This window comes from Schistocerca americana, chromosome 7 (genome assembly GCF_021461395.2).
Source record: "Schistocerca americana isolate TAMUIC-IGC-003095 chromosome 7, iqSchAmer2.1, whole genome shotgun sequence".
In the NCBI taxonomy this organism is placed as follows: domain Eukaryota; kingdom Metazoa; phylum Arthropoda; class Insecta; order Orthoptera; family Acrididae; genus Schistocerca; species Schistocerca americana.
The window spans coordinates 507,264,385-507,276,019 of NC_060125.1; the positions used below are offsets into that span (position 1 = coordinate 507,264,385).

The following is an 11,635-nucleotide window of genomic DNA, read 5'->3' on the forward strand; positions in this document are numbered from 1 at the left end:
ATGCTACGACGAATACAGGCATGCATCAGCACAAGAGGACGTGCTACTGGGTATTAGAGGTATCAGAGTGTACAACAGTCTGGACCACCACCTCTGAAGGTCTCACTGTGTGGTGGTACAACATGCAATGTGTTATTTTCATGAGCAATAAAAAGGGCGGAAATTATGTTTATATTGATATCTCTTCCAATTTTCTGTACGGGTTCTGGAACTCTCGGAACCGAGGTGATGCAAAACTTTTTGATGTGTGTATTTTTTTCTCAGAAACAAATTGAGGCATAAGCTCTTATAAGATGTTTGATATTGCAAACATGGAAAGGTCCACATTGCAATATAATACCTAATACTTTATCAAACTGGCGTATTCCTTATGTATTACTCTCCCAATCATCATCATCATCTTTTTTTTAAGGTAGCTTTCACTCCATGCAGTTGAGACTTTAACCATCAGTGTCATTGAGAAAAATAGAACAGATATTGTGGAAAATGTTAAGACCCATGATTAAAGACGTCCAGTGCACGGTAGGTCAGAAGAACTGTTTTTCCTGATGGAACAATTCAGTTCTGTTCATTGTTTTTAGCACAAACGAGAGACTCACGACGAACCAAGAAAAATTTTCTAAACTTATAAACAGGACCCAAAATCCAAAGTATGGTTGTTGACTGGCACCAAGAACATCAACAAAGTCACTGTAGACCCATTGACAACTATATGGACACTACATGCATACATATAGATATACAGATAAGTTCTCACAAGTAAACGTTAAAACAATTAACAGGGAAGAGTCTGAGACTCAAAAATGCATGGGTATCAAGAAAGGTGTCATACATAGGGGCAGGATGAAGCAATTTGGGGAAGACAATAACTAAAATTTATCAACTAATGTTTCTGTGTGCACAATGAAAGGGGTAAATCAATAAAAATTATAATTATTATTTATTTATTACTTCATCCACACATTTTGCTTTGGGTCATGTTTCATTCCAACGTAGAATATAAGTACCACTCATTATGTATAATTAGTTATCATGTTTGGAAGCATGCTTTTAGTATAGAATACTTACTGTACAGTGTACTTGTTTCTATGCCACTTAATTTGCCAGGATTGAAATGCATTGATTTATATGTTGTAGGTTGATGTGCAAGAAAAGCTAAAACAGTTGAGTGATCCAGCCATTCTGAAGATGTTACAGGTGTCACTTGCAAAACGCAAGAAAAAAAGAAAATATCAAAAACGACAGAGAGAAAACTGGCATTTAATTAAGGCCGAAAAACAGGCAGAGAGACAGAAGCTTCACAAAGAAATAGATACATGGATAGAAAATATGCAGGAATCGGTGGAAAAGGCAAAAATGGTAAGTACGCAACATGCACTGCCCTCCTCTGGGACTCCATATGCTGCAGTGGGAGAATATTTCATTTACTTCCTTTGTTTAATTAAACGTATGTAACATTCTGCCATCATTCTTAGTATCTTGAAGCAGCATAAATATGATAAGGATAAGTGGACTTCCACAAATTACGCCGAGGTGACAGATGTCTAGTGATAGCGATATGCACATATATAGATCGCAGTAGTATGGTGTACCCGAGGTAGAAAAGGGCAGTGGGCAGTGCATGTGCAGCCGTTATTTGTACTTGGCTGATTCATGTGAAATGTTTTCCGATGTGATTATGGCCACACGACGGGAATTAATAGATTCTGAAAGTGGGGTTATTGGAGCTAGAAGCATGGGACATTCCATTTTAGACATCATTAGGGAAATCAATATTACAAGAACCATAGTGTGCCGAGAATACCAAATTTCAGTTACTACCTTTCATCACGAACAGTCCATTACCCAACGACCTTACTAAACAATGGAGAACAGCAGTATTTGCTTATAGTTGTCACTGCTAACAAACAAGTAGCACTCTATAAAACAATTGCGAAATTGAATGTGGGATGTACAGCGAACATATCCATTCGGACAGTGTGGCGAAATTTGGCATTACTAGGATAGGGCAGCAGACAGACGACAGACACAAGTGCCTTTGCTAACAGCAAGTCATCACCTGTGATGTATCTCCAGGGCTCTTGACCATATTGATTGGGCCTTAGACAACTGGAAAACTGTGGCAAGGGTAGACAAATGCCAGTTTGTTGGTAAGAGCTGATGATAGGTGCAACTGTGGCGCAGACACCACGAAGATGTGGGCCCAAGTTGTCAACAAGGCAGTGTGTAAGCTGGTGGTGGCTCCATGATGGTGTTAGCTTTGGTTTACATAGAATGGACTGGGTCCTTTGATCCAGCTAAACCAATCTTTGACTGGAAATGGTTATGTTCAGCCACTTAGAGACCATTTGCAGCCAAACAACAATGGAATTTTTGCAGATGACAATCCGCAATGTCACCATGCCACAATTGTTTGCAATTGGTTTGAAGAACATTCTGGACGATTCGAGCGAATGATTTGGCCACCCCCATTGCCGGCATGAATCCTGTCCAACATCTATGGGACATAATCGATAGGTCATTTCGTTCACAAAATTCTGCACTGGCAACCCTTTCGCAATTATGGATGGCTAAAGAGGCAGCATTGCTCCGTATTTCTGCAGGGGCCTGCCAACAACTTGAGTCCATGCCAAGTCAAGTTGCTGCACTACGCCAGCCAAAAGAAGGTCCGACAAAATATTACGAAGTATCCCATGACTTCTGTCACCTCAGTGCGTATAAACACATGGCAGGGTGACTCACCTGAAAGTAATGGGGAGTAAGATGGCCCTATCTTGTTTCCCTAAGCTCTCCTGAGAGCAGCATATATTCTACAGGTCAAACAAATGAAATAGCTCTAATAGGATGGGTGCTTATGCAGAAAGCGGTGGCTGCTCCACTTATTGTGTGTCAGAAACTTGACATAACTTGCTAAGTAGTACTGAAACGCATTGTAAATAGCAGACAAGAGAATGTTCTTGAAAAATATCCCACTCCTAAATAGAAGAACATTTGTAGTACAATTTTGAATATCTGAAATTTTTAGATGCATAGAAGTTTTGACTGTCCAACATACACCTGTTACACTTCCTGTCAATAGCTTCTATCATCAAAGAAAGCTACAATGAAATACAGGGTGTCTCAGAAAGAATGACCTGATTTCAACACTCCTTATTTACAGAAAAAAACATATTACGAACATGGGATCAATTGCAAAATACAAAATCTGAGTTTCAGCAATGCTGTTAAGTGCTGTGCCTACCAGCAGCAGCACGAACATAATCTACATGATAGCTAAATTTGTCATAAATTTTACCCAATGTATCTGCGTATATATCACAAGTTAAAGAGAGAGAGGAACACATTTCCCTTCATTCATCTCAGGGTCCCGTGTGCCCCGTCCAGCATTGAAGCAGCGTGTCATTAAGAAACTATTATATGTTGTGCAAGTGTGATGGAGCTCCATGCTGTTAGAAAATTAAGTCATTGGAGTCATCCTGAAGTTGTGGAAAAAGCCAGTTCTGCAGCATTTAAAAATAGCTTATTCCAGTCACTGGGTTTTCCTCAAAAACAAGAGATTGTACTCTTTTTCACGAGAAATGGCACAAAAAAAATTCACTTTCAGTGAGTTTCTTAATGCACGATAATGTCATAAGTGTTTTGGAATCTTCATATGAACAGCTTGTCTGTTTACTTTATCATTAACATGAAATATTGCTTCATCACTGAAAATTAATTGTAGTAAACATACTGCCTTCCATCTCCTCTAGCAGAGCGCTGCTGAAATCAGCCATCCTGAAAGACTTTCGCCAATTGTAGTCTGTATGAGCTATAGACCAAATGGTGCTTTAACACTTTCCAGATGGTCATATGAGGCATTGACAGTTCTTTACATGCGCAGTGACTAGACTTTCGTGGACTCCACTGTTGGCCAAACTCTTTCCACTGTGTCATCAGAACTGAGAGACAGCCTGGGACTCTTAACTTTGCACAAGCATCCTCTCTCTTCAAATTGGCGATACCAATGATGAATATTTCTGGTGCAGGCAGATTGTTGCCAAAATGCCGACGAAAAGTGCTCTGGGCTGATATCACTGACACACACTTTGTAAATTGCACCACACAAAACACCTTCTGTTGAGCGGATGCCATCTTACTTCTGACTGATAGCAAACTGAGAAGACCTCTAATGACTGACATTTAATGGCGATTCTCTGAAACTACAGGCCACACATATTCAAACAACACAATACTCACTAGCACATGCTGTTTTTTGTATTTATTACTGTCCAAAATAGTCATTCTTTTTAAATTACACTATACTAATCGTTGTTATCAGCTATGCTCGCAAAGTGTATGTTAGATACCTAGTAGAGAATTACCATTTTCTGATTATCATTGTTCCAAGATTTGTTTTGACCAGTATTATTTAACATGTAAAATGGTACCACCTTAGATTCAAAATATGTAATGCTACAGTTTATGTGACACAGTATACTTAATGAGAAAAAGAGTACTTTATCTTCTTTGTCATCATTTAAGCATTGTTCCGGGTTTATCATGACACCTCAGTTATAACTGCAATATATAAATGAATTGCTGAACAATTGCTTGTTGTTCTTGGATGTATTAATTTATTTTACAAATTTCTTTGAATAAATAGATGTGTTAAATTTTGGTAGGGCTGTGACGGGGATTGAATACCTCTACTTTGTTAATTTGGCTAGATGACAAATGAAGTTCGATGGTTATTGCACACTATTCAAAGTTGATTACATACTTTTTTCCTCTATTTTTATCACCAAAACCATACCTCAGTTCTTGTGTGGGTGGTACAAAGTAATTTGTTTTAGAATGAATTTGTTTTACTTTGCAGCTAGTAAAACTTATTTTTTAAAAATGATATTCAAATTTCTGTTCTACCAGACATGCAGCATGCATTAGGTCAAGGAAAGTTAAATCTTTCTTATTTTTTGATACCTTCGCTGGAACACGTGGTAATGGCAAAATTCCGAAACACTCTTCATATAACTTGCCTTACTAAGAGTAAATAAATAGTGCAGCAGAAACTCCCTCTCCCTCTCCCTCTCCCTCTCCCTCTCCCTCTCCCTCTCCCTCTCCCTCTCCCTCTCCCTCTCCCTCTCCCTCTCCCTCTCCCTCTCCCTCTCCCTCTCCCTCTCCCTCTCCCTCTCCCTCTCCCTCTCCCTCTCCCTCTCCCTCTCCCTCTCCCTCTCCCTCTCCCTCTCCCTCTCCCTCTCCCTCTCCCTCTCCCTCTCCCTCTCCCTCTCCCTCTCCCTCTCCCTCTCCCTCTCCCTCTCCCTCTCCCTCTCCCTCTCCCTCTCCCTCTCCCTCTCCCTCTCCCTCTCCCTCTCCCTCTCCCTCTCCCTCTCCCTCTCCCTCTCCCTCTCCCTCTCCCTCTCCCTCTCCCTCTCCCTCTCCCTCTCCCTCTCCCTCTCCCTCTCCCTCTCCCTCTCCCTCTCCCTCTCCCTCTCCCTCTCCCTCTCCCTCTCACTCTCCCTCTCCCTCTCACTCTCACTCTCACTCTCACTCTCACTCTCACTCTCACTCTCACTCTCCCTCTCTCCCTCTCCCTCTCTCACTCTCCCTCTCTCACTCTCCCTCTCTCACTCTCCCTCTCTCACTCTCCCTCTCTCACTCTCCCTCTCTCACTCTCCCTCTCTCACTCTCCCTCTCTCCCTCTCTCTCTCTCTCCCTCTCTCCCTCTCTCCCTCTCTCCCACTCTCCCTCTCTCCCACTCTCCCTCTCTCCCTCTCTCCCACTCTCCCTCTCTCCCACTCTCCCACTCTCCCACTCTCCCACTCTCCCACTCTCCCAATTTCCCACTCTCCCACTCTCCCACTCTCCCACTCTCCCACTCTCCCACTCTCCCACTCTCCCACTCTCCCACTCTCCCACTCTCCCACTCTCCCACTCTCCCACTCTCCCACTCTCCCACTCTCCCACTCTCCCACTCTCCCACTCTCCCACTCTCCCACTCTCCCACTCTCCCTCTCTCCCACTCTCCCTCTCTCCCACTCTCCCACTCTCCCACTCTCCCTCTCTCCCTCTCTCCCACTCTCCCACTCTCCCACTCTCCCACTCTCCCACTCTCCCACTCTCCCTCTCTCCCTCTCTCCCACTCTCCCACTCTCCCTCTCTCCCTCTCTCCCTCTCTCCCACTCTCCCACTCTCCCACTCTCCCACTCTCCCACTCTCCCACTCTCCCTCTCTCCCTCTCTCCCTCTCTCCCACTCTCCCACTCTCCCACTCTCCCACTCTCCCACTCTCCCACTCTCCCACTCTCCCACTCTCCCACTCTCCCACTCTCCCACTCTCCCACTCTCCCACTCTCCCACTCTCCCACTCTCCCACTCTCCCACTCTCCCACTCTCCCACTCTCTCCCCGTCTCACTCTCACTCTCCCCGTCTCACTCTCACTCTCCCCGTCTCACTCTCACTCTCCCCGTCTCACTCTCACTCTCCCCGTCTCACTCTCACTCTCCCCGTCTCACTCTCACTCTCCCCGTCTCACTCTCACTCTCCCCGTCTCACTCTCACTCTCCCCGTCTCACTCTCACTCTCCCCGTCTCACTCTCACTCTCCCCGTCTCACTCTCACTCTCCCCGTCTCACTCTCACTCTCACTCTCACTCTCCCCGTCTCACTCTCACTCTCACTCTCACTCTCCCCGTCTCACTCTCACTCTCACTCTCACTCTCCCCGTCTCACTCTCACTCTCACTCTCACTCTCCCCGTCTCACTCTCACTCTCACTCTCACTCTCCCCGTCTCACTCTCACTCTCACTCTCACTCTCCCCGTCTCACTCTCACTCTCACTCTCACTCTCCCCGTCTCACTCTCACTCTCACTCTCACTCTCCCCGTCTCACTCTCACTCTCACTCTCACTCTCCCCGTCTCACTCTCACTCTCACTCTCACTCTCCCCGTCTCACTCTCACTCTCACTCTCACTCTCCCCGTCTCACTCTCACTCTCACTCTCACTCTCCCCGTCTCACTCTCACTCTCACTCTCACTCTCCCCGTCTCACTCTCACTCTCACTCTCTCTCTCCCCGTCTCACTCTCACTCTCACTCTCACTCTCCCCGTCTCACTCTCACTCTCACTCTCACTCTCCCCGTCTCACTCTCACTCTCACTCTCACTCTCCCCGTCTCACTCTCACTCTCACTCTCACTCTCCCCGTCTCACTCTCACTCTCACTCTCACTCTCCCCGTCTCACTCTCACTCTCACTCTCACTCTCCCCGTCTCACTCTCACTCTCACTCTCACTCTCCCCGTCTCACTCTCACTCTCCCCGTCTCACTCTCACTCTCACTCTCACTCTCCCCGTCTCACTCTCACTCTCACTCTCACTCTCACTCTCCCCGTCTCACTCTCACTCTCCCCGTCTCACTCTCACTCTCACTCTCACTCTCCCCGTCTCACTCTCACTCTCACTCTCACTCTCCCCGTCTCACTCTCACTCTCACTCTCACTCTCCCCGTCTCACTCTCACTCTCACTCTCCCCGTCTCACTCTCACTCTCACTCTCACTCTCCCCGTCTCACTCTCACTCTCACTCTCACTCTCCCCGTCTCACTCTCACTCTCACTCTCACTCTCCCCGTCTCACTCTCACTCTCACTCTCACTCTCCCCGTCTCACTCTCACTCTCCTAGCATTGGTGTCCCTTTTCAGTTTCATTGATTTTAATGCTCTGTACTGTAATACATGTCACAAGTCTTCAGACACGCATCTTGGGCTTTGATCTCTACTTGCCACTGACAGGACATCAATAATTAAATCATTTTTCCATGAACGAGAGTAGTGCAAAGGTTACCTTTGTTGCCCCATTTTCTGGTATAAATCCAACCTTTTGCTTTCATGTTTATATTTCACCTGCAAGCCATTATTCCAGTGTCTTTACAAAGTTTGTCATAATGTGTGACACTAGTTGAATTCCTCCGTATCATCTTTCCCTTCTGTAAATAGGCAGAATTGTATTCTCTTGCCTGTCATCTGAAATCCTCTCTGCTGTCTAGATCTGTCTCAGCAAGGTACAAAATAAGTTGGTCACCAGGACCAGCTGCTTTTCTTGTTTAGCTTTTCTTCTTCGGGGCTATTGTCACTACTTCCTTTGATTTATCTCAAGTCTTCTGTGAGTGCAATCGCTCTCTTCTGAAAACATTCTTTGATTTCAGAAGTTTCTCAAAGTAGTCTTTCCATTGTTCAGTAACCTTACATCATGGAGCATGAGCACAGCTTCATTCTTTTCATGTGTAGTATGGTGAAATATTTGGTCACCTTGTCTCTGATCTTAGCTATTCAAAAAATAAAAAATAAAAAAAAAATTTACTGTTTGCTCTTTTTGCCTCTAGTTCTCCATAGGCTTCATTCCAAGCAGTTGCTTTAGATATTTCTGCATCTTTGTTGACAGTTTTGTAAAGTTATTCATCTGTAGCTGATCCAGTTTCCTCCCACCTCTTCTTTGCACTTCATTTCATTTTTACAGCATGTGGCACTTCAAGTTTCTTTTTCTACAAACCATGACATTTTTCCCAACATTTCTTCAGCTGCTCTTTCAGTTGCATTTCTGTTTCCATTATTGGTTATATTTCTGGTATATTCATACTACAGCACTAAGAATAATGTAAGAAAGGATAGATTGCTACTTTATGTAAAGAAGACATGTTAAGTTGCAGACAGGCACATTTAAGACACCTACACAAAGCTTTCGGACACAGCTTTCATCAGCTAATGAGAAGAAGAGAAACCCACACCAGTCATACATCCAAGCATGCACACAGGACCACCAACTCTGGCAGCAACTACCATATGGGTAGGCAGCAGCAATCTGGAAGCTGTATTCTACCAGGGAGCCACATTTCCGACCAAAAAGTAGGCCTAGTTAGTGAATTAAAGATGCTCAGAAGATTTCAAAGTTGATTTTCTCCAGAATTTCTAGAGTATCAGCAAACTGCTTTTGGAGATTGATATTTGAGTTCTGGACTTCACATACTGTAAACATTTAAAAAATAATTACAAACATCCAAATGCTATATGCTCTATTTGTAAGCCCAAATTTCATGCAGTCCATTTTTACATGGAGTGGAATCAGACTGGACGACATCCCAAGAAAAATTATAAAATAATTTAGAAAGTGCCAAATAAGGGTCACACAAATGCACAGTACGCAGATCTTCCACCTTTGTCAAGATAGTCACTTTTTCTTCCTCTTCCTATCATTGATTGGTGTTTAATGTGCCCATCCTGATTTGTGCTAGCTTATTTACCTAAGCCCTCACTTGACTATGTAGCCTTTGCTCATTTGCCCCAGAGAACAGAGTCTTCCTGTGTGTTGCCTCTGGGAAATTCCTAGTACTACAGAGATTAATCATTAGTTGCGTTCTTTTTTACTGCCAAAAGCCCATCCTGACACCAACCCTGCTCCTTTATTTGTGCTTCGGGCTGGCAACAGTACTGCTGTCATACTCGGTGCACCCAGTGGTACTACATGTAGAGTTTTCAATCCAAACACCCATCTTCCAATTAAGTGTATGATAAAAATTAGGTGCAGTTGTCACAGTTTCTTTTATTTACAGATGAGAGAGAATGATTTTTGCTTTCATGAGTTAAGTCCTTAATTGAATCCCCAATTATTTCTCTCTTGAAAAGGAACTGAAAACAAAATCTATGCATATCCACTACTTTGTCATCTAAAACAAAAATTATGTTCCCTTTTTCAGGCATAAGTTGCTGTATGACTTACATACCCCATCATAAATGTAGCTACTGTAATATTGTTGTTGTTTGCAACAACACAGTCTCATGAACGGAAAGTGTCATCAAGTCGTCATAAATAACTGTGTTGATTGCAAAATATGAACTCTGGTCCGCTGTCAGCTATAAAGACTGCTTTTTTCACCACTGAAAGGTTATTGTACAATTGTAACCCCACAATTATACACGATACTAGTAATCAAATGATGATGATCAGTTTATTATTCTTTTTGTTGTTATTGGTCCCTTTTTTGTGCTAGGCATTGTACTCCATGTAGTTGGTCGTTTTGCCACCCAGCGGATGTCTCTAGTTCTCAGAGAACTGATGATTAGCAGATGTGCCAGGAGATTGTCAGTTTGCCATGCATACTCATGAAACATGTGTGTAACACAGGTTACTTCTGAATAGATCCAAAAATACACTGTAAGCAAAATCTAATATTTGTTTTGTAATCAGAAATGATTTTAACACAATGTATTTTAAATCTTGGCTAGAGATTAATAATTGGGTTACCAGCGAATCATCTCAATTTTTATGCTACAATAAGATGAATGTGATCAGCCATTTTCATCCTGTATCCAGATGGCTGGCTGATTATTAAGCAGTGTAATGTTGTTTTTCAAGTTAACTTATGTTGTATACACAGCTAACAAGGTTCAGCCATACTTGTCATCTCATAAGGCATCCACACTAATTGACAGAAAACCAAATCAGCCTTTCCGTACCTGCCCCACACTCACCAAATCTCTGTGGCTCAGTACAGTGGTAGCTAGTTGAGATCCTCACAGGAAAAGGAATTTTCATTACCAGTTTTTGTTTGTAAGTAACGAGAAGAGAGATGATATAAAATTTCTGATCACATTGTGTACAATGTGCAAATCTTATTGACGTGATAAGGAGTGATACAACACAATATTGTTGATCTTTATGTAAAACAATGGAATCTCCAGGTAGGAATATCAACAACATTAGGAAAAGGATACATTGCTACTCGCCGGAAAGATGAGCTGTTGATTTCTGACCTGCCAGAGCTGCTTATTGTAAGGGTCATGGGTGCATGAGGTGTGCTTGCTTGGGCAACAGTGTGTGTGTGTGTGTGTGTGTGTGTGTGTGTGTGTGTGTTTTCTGAATAAGGATTTAGCTGTAATGTGTAACAATCCTTACATTATGCCTGTCTGCAACTCAAAGGATCATTTCTACGGTGTGAATAGCAGTCTGTCCTCCTAAGATTGTTGATCTTTAAGTAATAAACAAAGCATACAGCTATTTGTTGCCTGCCGGGTGTTACTTCAGGAGAATTGCCATATTTATCAGACTTTATGAACCTCCTTCAAAGAAATTCTTAACATTCTGCTTAATAAAATACATAAAAACTGTTGTATTGGTAGAAAGTATCATAAGATTTGCCGAAAGAAGTTAGATGGATTTTATAGCATTAATGCACAAACAGTTTTGCATCCAGTGCCACATGAAGTAATTGAGCCAGTGTTCTATATTGTAATGCAAGTCCTACCCTCTTCGTCATTGTTTCAAACCAGCTCTTACTTCCTTTGAATTTTGTGACTAGTGCATTTGGAAAATTTCCCTTTATCTCCTGCACCTTCATTCACATTTTTCAAGTAATTGGAAAATCTAAATTGAGTTCATTTACACGTAGTGAACAATTTGCTGCTCCATTTAAAGAAGCTTTCTCTCATTTGCACACCCGTGAGTTTGGAAGATAGGACTGACGGTGTGTAATTTATTCATCATCTAATGCCACCTGTGAACATTCTCATTTCTGTGACATCAGATGCCCTTCCTGCCGCATAATCATTTGTGGTATCTGCTTCATAAATAACCATTAACTTGAAATTGATGTCATATTGTTTGTGTG

At 42.9% G+C, this 11,635-nt stretch overlaps 1 protein-coding gene across 2 annotated transcripts in view; it reads left to right on the top strand.

Moving 5' to 3' along the window:
- LOC124621984 (programmed cell death protein 7-like) overlaps positions 1-11,635 on the top strand; it is a 51,959-nt gene that overhangs the window by 37,297 nt on the left and 3,027 nt on the right. For both annotated transcript variants that reach the window (XM_047147523.1, XM_047147524.1), the window contains one exon: positions 1,138-1,359. In XM_047147523.1, coding sequence (XP_047003479.1) covers positions 1,138-1,359 — 222 coding nt within the window. The remainder of the gene's footprint in view (positions 1-1,137; positions 1,360-11,635) is intronic.